This window comes from Peromyscus eremicus, chromosome 4 (genome assembly GCF_949786415.1).
Source record: "Peromyscus eremicus chromosome 4, PerEre_H2_v1, whole genome shotgun sequence".
Classification (NCBI taxonomy): domain Eukaryota; kingdom Metazoa; phylum Chordata; class Mammalia; order Rodentia; family Cricetidae; genus Peromyscus; species Peromyscus eremicus.
In genome coordinates this window covers 3,633,061-3,655,433 of record NC_081419.1, presented here as the reverse complement: position 1 = coordinate 3,655,433, position 22,373 = coordinate 3,633,061, and the positions used below count along the sequence as shown (strand labels likewise).

Here is a 22,373-nt window from a genome sequence, read left to right as displayed (position 1 = left end):
TCCTGCTGCAGTCTCCTCACTCTTCAGCGCCTTTCTTGCCAGGCAGGTTTTAATGACCCTGAAGACATACGATTGTCTTGGCTGCTATTCAAGTCTTTGGGAGTGATGCCCGCATCAGGCAAGCACAGGAGGCTGTGAGCTGGAAGCTAACTCTGTGCCTAGCAGCTGAGGCTGCAGCTCACTTAGGGACTAACTCTCAGGCTCAGCCAACACTAAGGGCTGTGCCGAACACAGGACGGCTGGGCCCTGGCTTTTCCTGTGTGGTCCCAAGGACACATGGATAGCTGGTACTGCCACTGCTCTTTAGACCCCCCCCACCCCCACCCCGTGATCGCAGTCCCTGTGCTTATGCTCTAGATGGCTCTTCAGAATGACTCCTGGGGGCTGGAGAGATGGCTCAGAGGTTAAGAGCACTGAATGTTCTTCCAGAGGTCCCGAGTTCAATTCCCAGCACCCACATGGTGGCTCACAACCATCTGTAATGAGATCTGGCACCCTCTTCTGTATACATAATAAATAAAAATCTTAAAAAAAAAAAAAAAAGAAAAAAGAAAAAAAAAGAATGACTCCTGGGCTTCCTGCTCGCCATCCCTGGAGCAAGGTCCTGGGTTTGCAACATGTTTGACTTCTTTCCTTGTCATCGTCTGTCTCAGACATCAATTGTCCTTTGATACCAATCAACTCTTTCTCTCCCCATATCTTTCTACTGTGACTCCCGATGCCATTGACACCTTAGCTTAGCCCAGTCTCTCTTAGCTTATCCGACTGTGCCTACTGAGCCATGGGCCCCTCTCAAGCATGCGGCTACCCATTTCTAGCCTTCTTGTAGCTAACCCATCCCTGCTCTCATCACAGCGTGGAACCCCATGTCTAGGCTCGTCTGAGAATTAACCAGAGACTGTGAAGACCTGGCACGACACTAAATCACTCCCTTGGGTCCTACCTATCAGGTGACACACACTCCAAGCATTACCATTACTCATGGTTCCTTTTATTGAAACAACGCATCCTTTTAGTGTGGCCCCTTGGACTCTTTTCCTGGAGCTTCAACTAAGAACACAGAGTCACAAATGCAAGATGCCTCAACATTCCTCAACATTCCACAGCGGTGACACACTCAGACCCAAACCCAAGAAAATGCCCTTGAATGTTCTGCAGTTCTGTAGCCAACAGCTCAGTTCATTCACAGTCCTCTGCTAACAGCCAAGAAGGAGTAAGTAGAAACTCCTAGTTGTGTGTGTGTGTGTGTGTGTGTGTGTGTGTGTGTGTGTGTGTGTGTGTAAAACAGTCAAGGGCTAGGATTGTCTAAAACCAAGTTCTCCAAGGTCGGTGGAGGGAGCATGCTAGAGGTGCCTTCTGAGGAGCAGGCTACCTGTATGGTAGGGCAGAGGTGACTCATCCTGTCCCACCATGATGGCAGAGGTGACTCATCCTGTCCCACCGTGATACCCAGCACTTCTGAGCACTATGAGAAAGGAGGCTCCACACTACAAGGTCTTCCTGAAGGCCCTGGGCATTGAATTACAAGCCCTAGACAAAGGCGGACACCAGACAAAACAACTGGGAACCTGGGCAAGTTTTACAGTCACCTATCCAAGCTTTTCACTGGGGAAATGAGGGGTGGGTGGGTGAAGTCATCACTTTACTCCTGAGCATAGGATGAGAAGCAGGACAAGACTAGAGCCCAGAACTCAAGATGGGCAGTGATACAGCTGCTAAGCTTCCCATGTCTATGGGGTGCTTCGTGTGATTTAATACGGTTCTCTCAATCACACTGGGATTCCTAAGAAGACTCTGAGGCCCAGAAAAGAAGTCAATATTTGAGCTCAAGCTGCTTTTAAGGGAAGTGAGCTTGGCTCCATTCTTTCCCTTTGGCTCTGGGGCAGATGCAGACTCCAGAAGGCTAGGCCTCTTTGTGTGTTACCACAGAGCTGTCTACAGATTGGTCTAGCCCTCCCTACACTGGCCTGTGTCAAGGTGACAAACAGTACCTCCCTTTAGAAGCGGGGTCTCCTTCCCCTTGCCCCCAACAAGTGATCCTTGTGACCCCACTGAGTGGCTGCCCCGTGGTGGCTCTGTGTCAGTTCTGAGCCACATCAGGGTGCCTGACGCTTTTCCATTTGTTACCTTGGAACCCTGCCAGCTGCTACAAGAACAAGCCTAGACCAGCAACCTGGCAGTGGTGACAAACTAGCCCAACTGTCCCACTCAGGTCCCAAAGATATCTGCCTGGGCAGATTAGCAAATCATCCTCCTAATCCGAGTCTCGAGCAAAAACGAAGGGTTACTGCTTTAAGCCATAGGACTCTGGCTGTTTCCACAGCACGAGGTAAGCAAAGGCACCCAACCACCATCACCTTGCACCCAGTTAGTTACCTGCTCTCTATGTGAGGAGCACTCCCTTAAACCCAGCCCCTGGGAAAACAGAGCACAAAAGCAGAAACGGCTGTGCTCTGTGCCAGTGTCACGCTCACGCCGTCACTCCCACACCACCCCCAACCACATCCCAAGGCCCAGGGAATCAAGTATTCGGATTCTCTCCTGTGGACAGGCAGGGGTCTGCAGAAGGACAGGGCTGGGGATGGGCAGCATCACTGTCCAGGAGGCACAGGCTTCAAGCATTAACTGCACGAGTCTCCAAGTGAGGAAGAGCAGGAAGGGAGGACTCACCGAGGGCACAGGCAAGCTGCCGTGCCGGTTGAGAAAGGAGTTAGACACGGATACACTGAGGCCCTGAGCGGCACTGCCGTCCTCGGGGGTGAAGGCCACTTTAGTTTGCTGGACACAGTAGGAGACAGAGAAGGAAGAAGCAGCATAGGAGGCCTGCTGGGCAGAGGGTGAAAGAGAAGGCAGGGAGGAGGAGAAAGCAGAGAATGGTCAGCATAGGCAGCGTAGCTGGGGGTCTAACTAATACCGCTGAGGGGGTGTCCTGCAAAGGGATGGCTGCCCGACTCCACCAAAGGGTGACTAAATGCGAGGCCCCGTTCTTCTGCCTCATGACAGATTCTAACATCAACTTTCAGAAAGACTGCAGAGGATAAGTGGGCCGAAGCCACACAGACTTGGGCTGACCCAGGACTCTGAGCTCTTCAGAGTGGAGTAGACCTGTGTGGTCATTCTGGCCTCAGAGCTCAGAGCCAAGTCAGTTTACCTGGGCTTTAACCTGGGCCCCATCAGGGACCACCTACTGGCTGTGGGCATTTCTGTGTAACACTCCTGGCTGTCTTGAATTGCTCTGTAGACCATGCTGGCCTTAAACTCACAGAGATGCAGCTGCCTCCACCTCCGGAGTGCTGGCATTCAAGGTGTGTGCCACCACTGCCCGGCTTGGGCATTTCTTAGAGAGCTTGGTGGCCAGGGTCTTCATTTTGAAACTGTGGCGAACTCTTGCACCTTCTGAGTACATTTGGGGGAAGATTAAATAAAGTGCCATGCACACAGCACTACAAGTCCTGTCTATTGCTGTAAGTGTAATTGCTACCATACTTGTGTGTAAGATGTGCTCAGCTCCTGTATGTGTGTGCTGGAGATAGGACATAACCAGCAACTGGCAGAGCCTGTCCTGTGGCAGGCCAGGGCTCACCTGGAGCTGGGCTCTCATTTCTAGGTCTTTGGATAGCTGTGGCCTGGGGCTAGGTTCTAGTTCCCAGCCTCTCTTTACTCACAGTTCAGACACGGTGAAGGCTGTGTGCACCTGAACCTGCCCGGGGAGGTCCCTAGCTGGCTGACCTCTCCCCGGCCCGCTGCATTGTTACACCCTGGGATGGTTCTGTTCCACACGAATGTGAAGAGTCAGCCCTCTAGCTGCTCAGAGGCTGTGGGTTTCTCAGCATAGAGACGCCCAGAGGTCACAGAGGGGCAGCCTCAGTAAGGACATAGTGGCACACATTTCTAGTCTCATAGACGACCTTCTGGGAAACAAGTACAGAGTGGTTTAGAGTCCCAGGTGGTACCATGGACAGGGCTGAGACCCCAGGTTCCCAGATCCCAGCTCAGCCTTCCATCTCTATAAGAGGCTGCCTCTCTCAGGCTGAGAGCTTCTTAGAAGAAGCAAATGCCTACTGAGCTGACTGGCTATGACCTGCAAAGGCTGAACAGCTCAGAAGCCTGAGGCTAGGCCAAGCCCCAGACACTACAAGGTAAACAGGGCTTATTTCCTCTCACAAAGCACAGAAAAAAAGGGCTTAGCTTGCCATGCACGTCTCTTCTCTAGCCAGAAACTGAACTGGCCAGCAAGGTAGCACAGCTGCCCACACGGCTCTGTGGAGTCTGGCTGGACCGGTGGCTCGGCCCCTGAAGCCCAGGGTGTAGCAGTAGCAAGGAGAACAAGGGAGCACTGCCAGCCGGGGGAGCGTGCAAGCCGGGCAGGAGCCATCACAGAGGTGTGCAAAGGAGGACACTGCTGGGTTTGGAGCACAAAGTGGCTCTGTCTGAAGCCATCCTGCTTCAGTGGAACTTGTTCCCATGGGGCCATCCCTGGCCAGGACTGGGATGGAAGTCATTCCATACAGTTAGGCCCATTATGGAAGTCAAGTCCACAGATGGCCGCACACAGACAGCGCTCTGTGCTTTGATTGAGTCCCTCCTGTCTATGAGGTCTATGTGAGAGCCACAGAAGAAAGGGAAGACACAGAGACTGTCAGCAGAGAAATCAAACATTCTGAGCACAAGTCTGTTCCGGCTACACAGGCTGCTCTGGAGGAGGCCCTCTGCCCCCAGGGTGGGAAGCTGGCTGTGTGGGACAGGCTGCTCTGAGTATCTGGGGAGGAAGTGGAGGCACCATGTGAGAGACAGGGACTTGACCACACCTAATGGATGAGAAGCAGGTTGAGCCTGGCCCCAGCAGGACTGCTCCAGTTTTGGAAGCCCTGGTCACCCGCAGCAGTGCCAAGGACACAGATGGGGAACTGCTTACCAGCTGCCGCTGCTTGGGGGGCAGGGCGGGAGGGGGGGCCAGCTCCTGTGTGGAGTCGCTGCTGCAGAAGGAGTCGCTGAAGCCATAGACCTCCATGAGCATCTTGTTCTTTTGCTGGTAAATGTGCTCACTCTGCGGTGTCTGGTAGAACATGGATGGTTGTGGCTCTGAGTAGTCCTCTAGCAGCTGCATGTAGGCCAGCACTGTGGACAGAGGGGGCTGCTGTTCTCTCACCAGAGTGGAGCCCACAGAGCCGCCCAGCCCCCGCCCCCGCCCCCGCCCCCACCGGCTCTCATGCTACAGGGAGAGCTCCGAGCCTCGAGGAGCAGGGCTGCTACTCTGGGTGCTACTACAAAGGTGGACATGTGCCATCACCCAGCTGGACACGCTCACAGAACCCTCCTGTGCATGGCGGGCTCTGGGTGTGAGGACTGTCAGTTAGCTTCTCCCACTGTAACAGATGTCCCACTCGGCCAGGGGTATGGACACTGGGGGAGGTTGTGAACGTGGGAAATTTTGTACTTTCCATTCAGTGTTTTTGTGAGCCTAAAACAGCTCTACAAACATAAAGATCTGTTAAAGAAAGCACAGGGGGCACTTTGCACCCTTCCTGCAGAGGTGTTGGGGGTTTCCATGCTCAGCAATACCCAAGGCTCTGAAGGGCTGTTCAGCCTCAGCCTGCCCTTGGGGTCAGCCTCGGCTGTATTCTCTTGTGTCAGATAATGAACACACATGAGGCTCCTGATGTTTCCAAGTCCTCCCTTAACCTGCAGTGTGTGCATGGGGGGGTGGGGAGGGAGAAAGTCCTCATCCATAGCCTTCTTTTCACCCCTGTTTCCCTCTCAACTCCCCCCACAGTTTGTATACTTTACTACAGTCTGTGGCCTTTCCTCACTCATTGTTTACTGAGTATGTTGTACTGTACACGCAGGCTCAGGCACAGGTGCTGGGACTACATGGGACCAGCGAGGTGGAACCCCTTATGAGGTTCATATGATCATCGGAGCAACAGAATATAGACACACAGATGGCGTAGCAGCCCTACAGAGAAAGAAAAAGTGTGGTGGCTGAAGGGCAGTACTCTAGACTATGGAAGAATGGCAAGACGGGACAGGTCTTCTACCATAGTCCACAGGTGATACAAAGGCCCCAGAATGGGGGGAGTGGAAAGAGTGGGCAGAGCACAGAACGCAGAAGACCAGGGAAGAGAGCCTGCTTGCAGCAGGCTTTATCCTAAGCATGGGGAACCACACTGCAGGGCTCTACTTGGGAGTATCTAGGCCTGACCCATGGTAACTTGAAATGATTCTAAGTCTGTTCAGTGATGGGCAAGAATATAGAGGAGCTGTAGTGGGAGACAGTGATGCAGAAACAGGGCATTAAAAAATAGATAGAGCAGGGCGGAGGTGGGGCACGGCTTTAATCCCAGCACTTGAGAGGTAGAGGCAGGCGGATCTCTGAGTTCAGAGCCAGACTTGGTCTACACAATGAGTTCCAGGATGGACAGGGCTACACAGAGAAACCCTGTCTCAAAAACTAAAACAAACAAACAAAAGATGGAGGAGGATTTACTGCCTTTCTCTTAAGGGCTAGCTCTAACAGGGCAGGGGCCATGTTTGATTTGTCCACAAACATTTGTAGAATGGGTGAATGAGACACAGTCCCAGCAAGCACCTCTAGGGACTTGTTAGCTCAATGGCTTCCTTTCTAGCTGAAGGGCTGCAGGCAGAGCAGCAAGCGGACAGAGGGGGAGAGAGAAAGCGCACAGATGCTAACTGAGCCATCTTCTCTGCACATGGAGGCTAAGCTGATGTCTCCAGCAGAGTTGCCTGTCACAACCTGTCTGCTTGGCAATGCTGTCACAGCCTCTCTGCCTCAGCACGGTGGCGGCCAACGGCAGCAGGGACCTCATGTGCCTGGGGAGTTGAGAAGCCAGAGAATCAAAGCTCAGCTGTCACATCACATGCTCTCCTCATCCTTGCAGGCACCACTCCACACAGCAGGTGTAGGACTCCAACCTCACATGGAGAGTCAGTGAGGGCTGTGTTCCTCAGTACCTGGGTCCACTGTCTACAGAGCTAGAGGGTCTGGGAAAAGGGCTGGAACATTCTGCCTAGGGGCCTGAATCATCTTTACCCTAGGCACTGGAATCATCCCTACACACGTGGAAGGGATGGCAGAGAGAGGACATAGTTGGCACTTTGAGACCTGGTTAGGGCTGAGTATCAATTAACTCACTCAGAGAGAAAGCAAGAACAACAGCCGTGAAGTAGAGGACCCTGAGCCTCAGACCAAAGGACCTAAGTCAATGTGTGGCAGACACAGGGACACAGCCTTCTGCATCTTCCAGGCAGACAGTTTCTCCTTAGGTTATACCCCAAGTGCCAGGAGCATCTGCTCTGCAGTGTGGGCATTTTTCTGATAACCAGGGTTGGGGGCCTACTTGTCAGGAAGCAGAGGAAGCCAGCCCGAGGCAAGGAGTGCATGTGGTACCTAGGTGTTGGCAAAAGTGCTCTCTCTTGGCAGGTTCTCCTGGTGTCCTTGCTGAAAAGAAGGCTGCCGTGTTTATTTCACAGAATACAAAAGAACCTGTCGGCTCTGCTGTGCACTGACAGAACATGGCTGTGCTCCCCATGACTGAACATGGAAGAGGAGTGCTCCCACTGCTCCTTACGCCCCACAGTGATGCTATTGTACCCTTGTTCAATCACAGCCTGGGCATGACCCTAGCCCCACCACTGCTTTCCAGAAGGGCCAAGCAACCCCCTCTACCCAACATGCAATCAAACTGGGGCTCCCCAGGCTTTTGGGAATTGCTGATGGTGAGGTCCTGGTAGAGACCTGCTAGCTACACACAAAAGAATAGCATTGAGGTTCAGCCTCCCAGAACTAGGAAACAGTTCCTTTCCATATTGGGCAGTAGCTCAGATGCCAGAGCGGCTCAAAGGCTAGGAATGCTTGGCTGCAGGCACTTCTTTAGGCACCTGGGCTCTGGGAACATCAGGGGTCCCACAGTACTCAGGTGCTCCTATGGGCTTCTAACAAGGAGAGCCAGGGCCCATCACGATGTCAGGGCATCCTTCTCAGTGAAGACATATTCTGACATCAGAACTGCCCATGTATGAGCTTGCTTTAGAGGTACCAAATATAAGGGATGACAATTACTCATTCTTCCCCCTAAAAGCAGTTCTGTGAAGCTTCCCACCCACTCACAGGTGGGACTCTGCAACAGTCCCTCAGGGAGTGAAGGGCATACTCTGGATCAGGACTGAGTCAGGGTGCTTCAAGTTCCAGGCTCTTTTACTGAACAAAGAAAAATGACCCCTGCATGGGGCGAGGGGGGGGGCATGGGACCTCTATCTGAAAACACAGTGGGTCTAAGGACGGAGGGCAAAGCCCATCTTTCTGGGCTAGGGTAAGTTCAGACCCCAGGCAGGCTTGAACCCCACACTGCCTCTCACTCGGCACCCAGACCTGGCCTGGAGAGCTAGGACGGAAGTTTTTGCTCACAGTCATCACTCTCGTGGTGTTCTAAGGGGTCTAGTCACAGCAGAATGGAGCTTCAGTCACTCTCTAGCCACAGAACAACCATTTCAGCCACGTGGGACTTGAGATGAACAGAACAATGGCCTTGCCTCCTCCTCTGTCTGCCGCTTCCCTCTCGGCAGCCTCTGCCTGAGGGGCTGGCCCACACTTGTTCTAAGAGCTACAAACAGGAGGCAGCTTCCTGGCTGGGCAGCACCACCAACCCGGTACACTTTACCAGACACACTCCTGCCCCACACCCTAGTCCACTTGACCCTTTGATGAGGAAGATCCCCACCCCACCTCACCCCCGTACAGTGCTCTGGTACACTGGGTGGAAGGAGAGGCTCAGAAAGATCTCTCCCAACTGCTGCGTGTCTTCTCAGCAGAGCTCGGGCTGGAAAGAGCCAGCTTACAAGACACGTGGAATGACATCATTGGCTTGCAGACCTGCCCTCTCTCTTAGCTGGGGACCACCCCACCAAGGCTAGCACAAAGCTGTGAGACATCCTGGGTGTGGGGGGTGTGGTTACAAACTAGGCCCCTCTGGTCCCGGAATGGCTTGCTGGTTTAACAAGGCAGGCCTTCCTTTGGGGAGCGGAGTTAGAAGTGCAAGACCCAGTTTTAGGTCTTCTTGCTGGATCTGTACCAAGGTAAGGGGACTGTCAGGCTGTGCAGCTGATGTGGCCACACACATCAAAACAGGGACATCTGGTCTGCCAGGGAAAATCTGAAGCCAGTGTTAGTGAGGAGGAGGAGAGGGAGGGCAGTGTGGCCTGCAAGTCTCCCATGTGGAGCAGCTGGGGAGGGAGGAAAAATGATGGAATGTCCAGAATGTTACTTAGTAATGCTATGGCAAACTTACAGTTGAAAACCATCCAAAACACAAACAGTCCACCTTCCAGACCCACCCAGCCCAGTGACAGCCATCCACTAAAACATCTAGGCCAAGAGCTGACCTCAGCCCTCCAGCCAGCCAGCTCTGATCCAGGTCTCTGTGAGCACCCTGTCCATGCTCAGGACATCCCTCCCAGGGTTAGCAAAGCTCTGTGTGTACTCAAATGTCATTTTCATGTGCATGTTACAGCAATGCTGCTCTGGGTGCCATGACACACTCAGTTGCCTTTGTCATTGTGTGTTCAGGCCAAAAGGGTCAATGAATTACATCCACAGAGGAGAGACACTTGGGAGCATCAGGCCCATGATTTCGAAGACCACAATGGAGAGATGAACTAATTAAGACTTTCGAGGACCACGAATAATGATAGTAGCATCAGGCCCCTGAAAACACCCACACATGTACCTATAAGCCTATCCTATAGGAAAGAATGAGGCATGGGTTTGGCTTTGGTCTCACGCTTGGGCTAAGCAAAACACAGAACTTTTTAGGTTTACAAAATGTGCTTGCAGAGTGCGCAGAGAACTTACTGTGTTTGTTTTTCTTCTCTGGTAGAGGAGGTGGCTTCTCTGGGTCACCCACTGACTCAGGAGCACTGAAATCACCCACAAACTCAACAGGGGCTGAGGAAGTTCCCTGCTGAAAGGGAAGGACAGCAGCAAAGGGCGTGTAGGGCACAGGCTGGACTGGGACCGGGTTCTGCAGATCATCTTCTGAGATGTTGTCATACTGTGAAGGGTGTCGTTCATAGGACACCCTGCAGCCAGAGCTGTCCGTGGTCTGGGAGGCGGCGCTCTTGCGCTTCTTCTCAGGAAGGGCAGGTGGAGTGTCAGTCTGCTGCCCCTCCTGCTGGGGACAGCTGCCCAGAGGCAGCTGGAAAGGATGGCCAAGAAATGGTGGCCCAGCCTCCCCCAGGGACTCCGGTAGTGGGCTGAGGCTGCAGGCCATCTGTGGAGGGATCTGGTCTGCGTTGGAGAGGTCTTGCTGGAGGAATTCATAGTCGGGGTCATAGTGATCTGCAAACCAAAAAAAAACCCGCCCCCCTTAGCTACAAGCCTCCGGAACATCACCCACTGCTCTGCTCAGAGTCCTCACAGAGGACAGGGGTATGCTTGATCCCTCCTGGGGGCTTCTACTTAGCTGGATATTCTTTTTTTTTTTTCTTTTTAATAAAGATTTATTTGTTTATTATGTATACAGTATTTCTGTCTGCATGCATGCCTGCATGCCAGAAGAGGGCATCAGCTCTCATTATAGATGGTTGTGAGCCACCATGTGGTTTCTGGGAATTGAACTCAGGTCCTCTGGAAGAACAGTCAATGCTCTTAACTTCTGAGCCATCTCTCCAGCCCTGGATATTCTTTTTTAAAAAAAAAAAAAATTATTTAATTTTATTTCATGTGCATTGGTGTTTTGCCTGCATGAAGGTATTAGATTCCCTGGAACTAGAATTACAGACAGTTGTGAGCTGCTGTATGGGTGCTGGGAATTAACCCGGGTCCTCTGGAAGAGCAGCCCGTGCTCTGAACCACTGAGCCATCTCTCCAGCCCCTTGACTAGATATTCTTTATCTGTCACTAACTGTAGAAGTTAAAGAGGTAGCGAGATGGCTGTGTGCAATACTGGTCTCTCTGTCTTTGTACTTCAATACACGCACACATAAATATGAAATATGGCTTTTTTGGGGGGGTGGTTTTTGGGGATGGAACCCAAGGTTTTGTAAGTAACCAACTTGGTTACTTACAAAATAAAATACACACGACTACTGAAGAAAAATGGCAAATGATCATGAAAAATAAGAACACAGAGCTGGCCATCAGAATTTACATCTTGATGTATTTTCTTAAAAGTTTTTTTTTTTTTGGTTGTGTGTGTGTGTGTGTGTATGTGTGTGTGTGTGTATGCACTCGTGCATGTGTTTTCCAAGACAGGGTTTCTTTGTATAGCCCTGGCTGCCCTGGAACTCACTTTGTAGACCAGGCTGGCCTCAAACTCACAGAGATCCATCTGTCTCTGTCCCTCTGCCCCCAGTGCTGGGATAAAAGGCATGAGCCATCACTGCCCAGCAAAAGTTCTTAAAGTTTCTTTTTTCCCCACAACTCTATCTCTACATTTTTTTGTTTGCTTATTTGTTTTTGAGACATGGTTTCACTATGATATAGCCCTGGCTGGCTTGAGATTCTCTCTGTAGATCAGGCTGGCCTAGAACTTATAAAAATCTTCTTGCCTCTGCTTCCCAAGTACAGGAATGTGCCACCCTCTTCCCATCCTTTTTAATCTAACGAAGAAAGCAGCATGTCATTGGCCTTGGAGTTTGTCCATGCACCAACATCCATAAGTGGCTTTCACTAGCTACAGGCTACTCTGTCAGAGCAATGTCCCCTCATTCATCTGATCCCCACTAGTGACTCCCATCAGGGTCTCCAGATTATCATCAGTTAATTCTTTGTAGGTTAGCATCCCCAGACAGGAGCCTTGCCAACAATCTCTCCTTTGTGCTTAGGGCACTTTCTCAGAGGGGAAAGGATCTAGTTCCCAGGACACCAACAGGTTGGTACTGGCAAGCCCCCACCAAGTAGTCCTGCTGCCCTTGGTCACTGGTGCTCAACAAGGATAGATAGGGAGGCTGCTTGATGCTTTCAACCTCTGCAAGTCCCTTCAGTAGCTCCCTCCCTCATTGAAAGCCCTATGTGCATATGGACTGAGTCAAGATGTACATTGCCAGGCTACCTGTAAGGAGGGTGGCTCCCTGAGCATCTGCTGTGTGACTCTGCATTGTGATTTCATATATACTTTCAGCCTCTTCCAGAGTAGACACCATCCTCATTTTGCAGATGAGGCTTGGGTTTTTCACCCAGCTAATGCTTGGAAATCAGCTGACTCAGGCCCAGAATCGAAGGACCCAGGGAGCTTTGGAGAAAGGAGAGGGCTGTGGTGGCTTACCTAGTGTTTCACAGCTTGTGTTCCGTGAGCACTGCCCGCTATCCCTGTCTAGGGAGGACAGCTGCTCGTCTGACCGGCTGAGTTTGCCTGTGCTGCTGCAGGGGGACAAGCGAGGAGACTCACCACCGCAGGAGCGGCTGCCTCCTGACAGGCGCCTCTGAGTGTAACAGTCAACATCAAAGTCCTAGAGAAGAATGCAAAGGAGCCTCAGTCATCCTTGGGAAAGGCAGTGAGGACCAGGGACAGGCAACTGGCATGCCTAATGGCTCAAAGGCCATCTCTGATGGCCGCGTGGGATCTGGATGAGACAGGAAACGAACTGGGAGGAGTGTGGGAGTGTGTGGACGGGGATATCCTTGGGAGATGCCCAAGGTTTGTCCACTGCCCATGTCATTGGGGGTGATGGTCATGGACTGCCCCCCCACAAGCCCCTGGATGTGACTAACGGTGGGTCTAAAGATTACCTACCAGGTGACTTTCAGCTTTAGGACTCAATCCCCAAACCCAATTCCAGTCCCCCTCCCCAACAGAAAATGGACTGCATTACCTGCCTATTGATTCCAACAGGCAGACTGGAGCCGCTGGTCGCCCGACTCATAGGGGCTACCACAGCCACTCGGGTGGGGGACGGAGCCGACTGCCTTTTCTTGGGCGGTAATGCTGGTGGACTAGAAGAGATGGAAAGTCCAGGCAAACTGCACATCACAAACAAGAGTGCTTTAGAATGGTTCTAGGGAACAAGACATGAGTGAAGCTCCTCCTCCACAACTAACTTCCACACCTTAACTGCCTCCTGTCCTCTTGCCAATCACTTTATCAACGCCAAAAGAACAAACCCCAAAAGATTCTTTTCCTTCCATAGTAAATCATGCCTGGTTTCATTGGAGAGAGAACAAGACAAGCTTAAACAGCACAGAGCTTGTGCAAGGGCCCCGAGGAAAGCCTGACCACCTTCAGAGATACTCCTCTCTCAACAGTGCCAAGCCACTGGTGCATTTAAGGGGCCAACGTCTCACCCCAAGCACACCATCACCCTTGGCTCATTCTACCAGCTTCTCCCCACATTAGGTACAAATGGGGAGCGCTATAAAAAAATCTCCTCAGAAAGAGTTTAGGATAATTACCTGTTATCAACCACCCGAATGCCAGGTAAGGGGGGTTTGGGGGGTGCGACCTCTTCACTAGTGGAGTCTGGGAGCAGTTCAGTGGATGGTGACACACCTGTTGTTGTCTTGTTCAGAATCTCCATTTCTCGGTCTGTCAGCGGGAGCTCAGGGTGGCTGGAGAAACAGAAAGAGCGAGGCTCACACACAGTCAGAGCACATGCAGGTCCTGGGAGCGAGAGCGAGGCTCACACACAGTCAGAGCGCATGCAGGTCCTAAGAGGGAGAGCGAGGCTAGGGGGATGATGGGGCTGAGGAGGAGCTCCACACATATCCTGGGGTTCCCACAGAGTTTTATCACTGACCAGCTACCAGACTGCTCTAAAATAACGTGTCACATTTTTAACACGGGCCAGTCCTTGAAACTAATGCAAAACAGTAAGGTTGTCCTCATCTTACTCAGAAAACATTATGGCACTGGCCTTGGAGTTTGTCCATGTATCAACATCCCATTGATTGAGTTACATGAAATAATCCAAGATCTCCCACAACCCCTCACCCAAGCTCCTGGGAGTTCATGGTGCAGTGCCAGGAAGCAGAGGACAAAGAACAGGCAGTCACTTCCTTTTGTACACTCTTGTGCAGCTGAACTTGTAAAGTGCAAGGCAACACTTTGAAACTTATATGGAATACAGGACTTAAAGCATCAGGTACTCACCAAAACTTATCACTGGAAAGGGAACCAGGGCTGCCCACAGCCGCTCAAATGCTCCCTGACTGCCTGGCTCCCATCCTTTGTTAAGCGTGGGCTTGGTCCCACTGAGACCTCAGTGACAGAAGTCTGCTCAGACTTACCCATCAGGCTTGCTGGCTGGGGAACTGGGCTTCACTGGGCTTGTTGGTGATGGCCGCCCCTGCTTCTCAATGGTTAGCCTCACTAGCTCCTGCACTCAACAAGACAGAAAGGAAACAGAGAGGGAGGGGGGTGATATCACTATACCTTTAGCAAGAGGCCGGACTTCCGAGTCCCACTTTTGTATCCACATTTCTCAGGAAGGGTACTGTATATAGTTCCTAATGTGCCTCTTTCCCTCTAAAAATACCATCACAGCACACTGCAAAGCGTCAACTGATCATACATTTCCTCTTGAAAGGAGAAATGGCAGTCTGGGTCTTTAGATGAACAGACCACTGCACACTTGGATTCCTGTGCAGTCTGGGGAGGGAGCGGAAGACAATTTTGGTTCCCTAAAGTTGTCATGTTATGTACAATGGTGCCCTTAGCCATCAGGTGTCCGGCTTTGAGTGTTTTCCCAAAGTGTACTGGCTCAGTTGAGGCAGGAACTGGAGTGCCAGTGGACTGGCTGGGAACCTTGTCAATGGACTTAAAGGTCATGTGACTCAGCAGACAGCTGGTTTTGAAAGAAAATAAAAAATGGTACTTTGAAACAGCAGAAAAGAGTCTGATCAGGGTCCTAGAGACGATGGAGTAGGTGAGGCTAGCTGGCCAGAGAGCTCTAGGGATCCACCTGTCTCTTGACTCCCTCGTGCTGGGATTACAATTAGGGTCACCACACTTGGTTTTTCTATGCACTCTGGGGATTGAACTCAGGTCATGATTGTGCAGGAAGTACTTTATAGAATGAACCACCAACTCCAGCTTCAGCTTTCAAAATCTTTGTGGAGACAATTCACATACCACGAAACTCCCCTACTCTAAGTGTGTGAGAACATGTGCAATCCTTAGCACATCAGTTTAAGGACAGAAGCTCTATACCTGCACGGTCCCCTCATTCTCCTGCCACTCCTGGCCATTAGCACTCTATCCTGGGCTACCCTGCACCTGCCTCAGCAATCTTCCTTCTTTTGCTTGAGTAAGCTGCCACCTTTTGGGGAGCCCGGGTTTTGCTTTTCCACTGCTGAGCAGTGTTCTGGTATATTGCTCCACACAGTCTCCTCATTGCTCTCTAGCTGGTGAGCTTCTGGTGATGACCTATGGTCATGAGGGAAGAGCATGCCACCTCTGAGGACACAGAGGTGGGTCACCTAGCCACACCTCTTCAACCAGGGCTGAAGGACTAGCTTCTCCCAAAGCAGGTTCTTCAGACAACACAAAACTAGGAAAAAAGATGAACATACAAAAAGAAATATTAAAGAGGAATTTCACAAATGGGAAGCACGTCTCGATCATGAGAGCTTCTCAAGCTTGCTGGCAACAGAACAGAAACTTGCAGACACAGGGTGGGGTGGGTGGACGGTGTCAGTGAGAGTGTGGATCACTCTGGGCAGTGGACAATGGTCCAGTGGATGACCTACTGGCACATATCAAAAGCCTCAAATATTTGTAGGAGAATTTTGTCTGAGGAAAATGTCGTGGATATATGCAAAATCTCAGCTGTGGAGGATGTCACCACAGGTAAAATGAGACTATTCAATAGCCCACATTTAAACACTCACTACAAGTACCAAGTATGTAGATGTGACAGAACCCAACACTCTATAGTCAATAAGAATGAAGTCACAGCAGGAGCATGGGTCACAGCATGAAAAGACGGTGGAATAGCAAGAATACCGGGTGCCGAAAAGCCCTACATGCCTCGTTGGGGTACAATGTGAATTTTGAAAACAAGATCAACCCCGCCCCTTTTAAATTGTATCTTCTAAAATTTCTAAAACAGAACTAGATTAAGTCTGAGAAAATACCTCCTCCAAACCATGAGAGGCATGTCCATGGAACCCAAGCTCTCCTCATTCTGTTCTTGGAGCCATGTGGGAAGTGCGATCCTTGGGGGCCTGAGTCCTGCACAGGAAGGAGGCCTCTTCTTCTACTTGTTCCCACAATTCAGAACTCAAAGTGATAGAGGGTTGAGAAGAGAAAGCAGCCGGAGGGAGGCTGCCCGCTCACTCCCTGCCTGTGAACACGGGACAGTGGTAGAGGCAGCGCACCCTGAAAGCCCCATAGCCTTGTTTGGGATCCAAGAGTCAGACCCAAGTGACTTGAAAGCTCCACATGCACGTAGTGTGGGCTGGTCTTGAACTCTCAATCCTTCTGCCTCAGCCTCATGAGTGGGGGTATTGCAGACATGTGCTGCCATGCTAAGCCAAACTCATTCCAGCAAGCAGGACAAAAGAAAGCAGAAGTCTGCACTTTGTGTCTGCCAATAAAGAACAACTTCCAGTTCCTCCTGACCAGGGAGCAGTTAGGGTGAGATGCTGTCCCCCTGGAAAGGCAGCTGTGACCTCATCTAATGAACAGTAGACAGCAAAAGGATCCTGGGGTAAGAAGCACACATGTGCAAGTGTGACCCCAATTCTAAGAGCACATCATGACACAGGGGGGCTGGGAAAGGGGCAGCAGCTTTTCTTTCTCTGCCAACCTTCCTGCCCAAACAGAAGGGCTTTGGTTTCAACTTGCCTGAATGATTACATACAGAAGGCTCCAGGAACCTCTAGCATCTAGGTAGCTTCCAATACTCTGATTTCACTGAGTGCTTCCCACCTGTGGATTGGCCAGGGCCCAACACCTTGTGAAAAGTCAGGCCTCTGGAAGGCAGAGTTTCTCAAAGCCAGGGTCTTTTTAATTGGAGCCCCACATTAAAAGGTAAATTAGAAAGGTTGCTCTGGACTCTTCTGTCAACAACTATAATTGAGATCAACTATTAGTTCACTGAAAATCAGTTTTCAAAAGTCAAAAAAGTACATTTGGAAAAGATCTCCCTATGACCACAAACTGTTTCCACGTTCATTTTATTCATATTGAGCATGACTGCAGAGACACAAGTGCTCGAATCTTAACACGTCAACACACAGCTCTGAGTCTGAGCGTCCCAGGCCCACCACCAGCCTCTCCACTTTCTCCCGGGGATGACACAAAGACCTGAGTGGCAAAGGGGGCCCACACTGCTGTGATAGTCCTGACACAATGACCCCAAGGGCAGCAGAGTGTTCCCTGTGTTCTCACAGTGGGGACTACTCCACTGGAAGCATACCAGCTACAGCCTGGACTTCTCAGCTGTCACCCATTACTCTTGGGCCCTGTGGTCTCCAAGCACTGTTCCTGGGCACAGGAAGTCTGTGGTTACACTCCAAGGCTCAGTGCCACCGTCTAGATCTTCACATACTTCGTAAGAGGGTCCGGTCTGGCCTGACATGTGAGGGACATAGGTCAGTGGGGACTGGGGTGGACTCCTGTGACAGAGGCTATAGGACATGATCACAGGGGTGTCCAGCCCCAAAGTGACTTTGTTGTCATTTTGCTTTGTGCTTTTGAAATAGGGTCTCTCTGTAGTCCTGGCTGTTCTAGAGCTCTTTATGTAGACCAGGCTGGCCTCGATCCCAGAGATTCTCCTGCCTCTGCCTTCTGAGTGCTGGGACTGAAGGCGTGTGCCACCATGCCCAGCAGCAAGTGACTTAATGGAGACAAGGAACCTCCTCTGCCTACATCTCAAGTGGCAGCGAGAAGCAGCAAGTGGAGGGAGTGTCCTCAGCTGCACACACAGCCGAGCAGCACGGGGCAGCATGGGGCAGCACGGGGCACAGATGGAAATGGGGAACAACCGCTGGGGAGCAACGGCAATTCCTTACACACGCCTAGAACCGGGGACTGCAGGTGCCACACTGGACCTGGGATGGCTGGGAAGCACTAATTCTGAAAACTGTACAGACAAGGAAGGTTCTCTTTCAGACTCATTCTGGCTGTCGATGGAAAACCAGCAGGACATATCACCTTCTATGGCATAGCCTGAAACTCTGGGGCACAGCAGTCACCACCACCAGTTACTGCTCTTACCAAGGGGCACCTTTCTTGGAAGCACAGGGCTATGTAGGAAGCTTCCTTCTAACTCCACTTCCTCCACTAACGAGCCCAGGGGCCTCTGGCCTCCCAAGGGGCAGAGGGACACGCTGAGCAGCACCATGAAATGCCTTTGACTAACTCTACACTGCCAACTTTCAGGAGCAATAACTCTAAAACAAATTTTTTAAAAATTTAAATGAACAAGATGAGGCTGGAGAGATGCCCAATGGTTAAGAGCACTGGCTGCTTTGGTAGAGCACCCAGGTCCAGTTCTCAATACCTACATGGGGCAGCTCACAACTGCCTGTAACTCTGGCTCCAGGGGGTCTAATACTGTCTCTGTCCTCTGTGGGCACTGCACACATGTGGTGCACATACAGACAAGTAGGCAAACACACAGAAATAAAAATAAAGTTTTAAATAAACCAAAGCTCTGAAGTTTCACGAAGAAGGAGACATCCACCTGCTGCTGCTGCTGCTGCTGCTGCTGCTGCTGCTGCTGCTGTATACTGGCTCTATTTTGCACAAAGGCTCTATCTGGGTCCTAGATTGTAAAAAGCAAATCTTTTAAAAATAGCAAACGTAGCCTGGTGGTGGTGGCACACACCTTTAATCCTAGCACTTGGGAGGCTGAGGCAGGCGGATCTCTGAGTTCGAGGCCAGCCTGGTCTACAGAACAAGTTCCAGGACAGCCAGGGCTACACAGAAAAACCCTGTCTAGTAAAAAGAAAAAGGTTAAAAAAAAAAAAAAAAAAAAAAATGAACCATACCCTGAGGCCAGAGCCAGCCCGGGACTTGTTTCTAGAAAGCGCTCAAGGTAGGGCTGACTCCAACAACAAAAGCACCAAACAAGGGCTGTGCAACAGACTGTCTGTGGCCCGACAGGCCTGAAATATTTGCCACGTGGCCCTTCCAGAACAAAATGCCTGGCACCAGGACGGGCATGTGGAGGTTCCAGGAAGGAAGTGTCACCCAGGATTTGCAATCTGCAGTCTCGGGAGCCAGTGAATGAAGAGAAGAAACAGACTGGCCATGCGTGGCATGCGGGGAACTGGTGGGGCCTGATGCAACTCTGGGCAATAAATGTAGGAGACACTGTGAGGAGCTCTAAGGAGCCTCCTTAAAAGGAGAGGCTGCAGCTCCCACCTCCTCTTCCTTGTCTGAAATGTAGCCACAGCAGCTAGAGAGGAAGCAGCTCCCGAATCACAGGCTGGAATCCATGTGTGAGGACAGCAGGAGGGTGGGACAGGTGCATCCCTGACCACTCAGGAACCTCACACTAGCCTTTGCCTCTCTCTGAACTTTATATATGAAACACAACATATTTGTTGTCGTGCGTGCAGACCAGAGGTTAATCGCTCTCTACCTTTTGAGGTAGGGTTTCCTCTTGGATTGGGAACTTGCCTACATGACTAGACTATCTCATCAGCAAGCAACCAAAACCTGTCTATCTCGACTTCCCTTAGTGGTAGGATCATGGGTACAAGTTGCTGTGCCTAGTTTTTTTTTTTTTTTTTTTAATAACACCATGTTCAGGATCTGAACTCAGCTCTATGTGTTTTTGTGGCAAGCACTTCACAGACTGTGTCCAAACCCTCCAAAAGTTTTATGTCTGACTTTGTTTTCACGTTGACTGATGGCTTGATTGTATGTGTATGCATGCACATGTGCTATTGTTCCCACGTGGAGGTCAGAGGACAGTATGAGGGGCTCAGACTCAGGTCATCAGGTCTGGCAGTGAACACTCTTCCCTGCTAAGCCATCTCCAGCCGCAAATGTCCTGTCTTTAAAAGCTTCTCCTTGGTTGAGTTTTGTGTCCTTGCTGCTGTAGTTAGAAAGCTTCCCTTTCCTCTAGGTGTTCCTTTGTTACACAAGCTGAGTCTGCTATGCAAGCCCAGTCCTGGTGGTGACCGTGAAGTGACAAAACTGGGTCTCCACAAGGTTTTCCCCAAGGCTTTCAGCAGAAGAAAGTATGAAAAAATTCCTTGTCTGTGTCTGTCTGTCTGTGTCTATGTGAGTGTCTGGGTACCCACAGAGGTCAGGAAAGGGGAGCAGATCCACTTTAGCTGGAGTTATGGGGGAACCGCCTGATACGGATGCTGAGAACCGAACTAGCAGGAAGTGCTCTTAGCTACCGAACAATCTCTCCACCCCTATTATTATTATTTTAAATTATAAACATTTTAGTCTATATGAGTGGCTGGAGGCTGGGGATATAGGAGGGCTGGCAGGGAGGCCCTGACATCTCCAAGAGCAAATGGTGTCATATCTGAGGTCAGAAGGGAAGTAGGCATTTAACTGGCCCAGTCTGGAAGATCTGAACTTGTGAGCTGCCCTAGAGGCAGCCATAATTCCCATCCCCGACTAGTAAATGTGAGCTACTCTGGTGAAGGTTTCCACTGTGAACAATGCTCAGCCCTGCCTGCTGGTCAACCAACACTTGCCAGGTACTTCACAGACAGGATCCTCTCTCCCCTCACACCTTCCTACAAGAATCTCAGAGGAGTCACTTGTCCAAGGTTACACAGCTAGTGTCGTCTATGTGAAGATTTCCATGGCAAATGACAGTACTCATGCATGTGGGAAGGAAATAATCTGCCTTTCCAACTCGTTTTCAATCTTTACTCCTCCTCCTCCCCCCCCCAAAAAAAATTCCAGTGAACAACTGAATGAGCTCCTTAAAGGGTAGTGAGTCAGTTTGTAGGAATGTACCATTTCTCCTCCAAGCAGGATAGTAGGATGAAGACAGCCAGTTAAAGCCTTTGTATGTGCATACTCCTGGTCCTCCCAGCTGAGGCAGCTCCCTCACGTACCAGGACATGGGCTTATAAGGTGTCCTTGTGAGGTGAGAATGAGGAGGGTCCTTTGGGTGATCTAGAAGGGGGCAGCAGAGCGTGACTCAGTGCCTAGGTCCAGGCGACATGTGTGAAAATCGGGAGCCTGCCACTGACTCTGAGTTCGCCTGAACCTTGCCTGGCCTACCAGTGAAGGTGCTTACCCTCAGAGGGCTGTTACAAGTATAAAGCTGGGTAGTGTAAAAAAAGCACCCATCAGGCTGGGAAATGGTAGCACAGGCCTTTAATCCCAGCACTCGGGGAGGCAAAGGCAAGTGGATCTCTTGTGAGTTCGAGGCCAGCCTGGTCTACAGAGTGAGTTCCAGGACAGCCAGAACTACACAGAGAAACCCTGTCTTGGAAAAATCAAAAACAAAAAACACAAAACAATCCAAGAAACACAAAACCCCAACAACAACAAAACAACACAAAAACCCACCCATTGTTTGCTATTACTACTATACAGTTCTAATTACAAACGCCCATGCTGACCAGTTTCGCTCCTTGACTGACACCCTCTAGGAGAAGCTTCCAGTACCATAGGCCAGCTGACCTGGTTTTCCTTAGGGACGTTTCTCTGACCTTCTCTGACCCCCGCCTTAGCATCAACACTCCTGCTGCAGCATCCTTTCACGTAACTGTGGACTTCTCTGTCAGGACCCGCGTCATTGTCACACGTCACTGTCGTGTGCAGTCCTGTCCCACTGCGGGCACACAGGAGGCTCTTGATAAATGCTCAGTAATAACCAGGACAAAACTGAATACAGAGCTCCTCATCTACGGGCACTGTGTCCTGGCTAAGGCATCCATACACGCGGGTGTGCACTTGTGTGTGTGTAGGCTTGCCTGCATGGCCGTGTGTGTGAAGGTCAGAGGACACTGTTCTGAGTCTGTCCTCTCCCATCTTTTTGTTTGAGGCATCTCCCTTGTTACTTCTGGTCCCATGCTGCATACTCCAGGCTTGCTGGCCCGAGAGGTCAGGCAGTCTCTTGGCTCTACTGAGCCTTTTCCTCACCCTTGTTCTGGCTAAACTACTTTTCAAAACAGCTGTGAAAAAGTTATTTGCTCTCAGGTGCTGGCAAGTCCAAGTTCCACAGGCTGCGCGTGTGCGCTCCCATCTCCCCGGGGTGACACTGAGAAACCAGCAATCTTCCAAACTTGCCTTCTTCTGACCAGTACAGCTGTGCTTTCATGATTCCATAAAGAGCTTCTACTCTGGAGTGTCCTGAAGCTCCTGCGGAAACCTGATCTCTTGTTTCAGCTGTTCTAACTGTTAGGACTGTTAGGACGTTTCGTTGAGATCAATCTGACTGAAGGAAACCTAAACAATATCACCTGGAAAAGAATTCTGGTTTCCAGA

General features: G+C 50.8%; 1 protein-coding gene across 3 annotated transcripts in view; it reads right to left on the bottom strand.

Moving 5' to 3' along the window:
* Positions 1 to 22,373, bottom strand: part of Rapgef1 (Rap guanine nucleotide exchange factor 1) — a 123,333-nt gene that overhangs the window by 28,138 nt on the left and 72,822 nt on the right. For 2 of the 3 annotated variants that reach the window (XM_059259931.1, XM_059259932.1), the window contains 7 exons: positions 14,240 to 14,328; positions 13,406 to 13,561; positions 12,829 to 12,949; positions 12,282 to 12,465; positions 9,869 to 10,354; positions 4,916 to 5,118; positions 2,671 to 2,826 (listed from right to left, as the gene is read on the bottom strand). In XM_059259931.1, coding sequence (XP_059115914.1) covers positions 2,671 to 2,826; positions 4,916 to 5,118; positions 9,869 to 10,354; positions 12,282 to 12,465; positions 12,829 to 12,949; positions 13,406 to 13,561; positions 14,240 to 14,328 — 1,395 coding nt within the window. The remainder of the gene's footprint in view (positions 1 to 2,670; positions 2,827 to 4,915; positions 5,119 to 9,868; positions 10,355 to 12,281; positions 12,466 to 12,828; positions 12,950 to 13,405; positions 13,562 to 14,239; positions 14,329 to 22,373) is intronic. The other variant, XM_059259933.1, reaches the window with a different exon arrangement.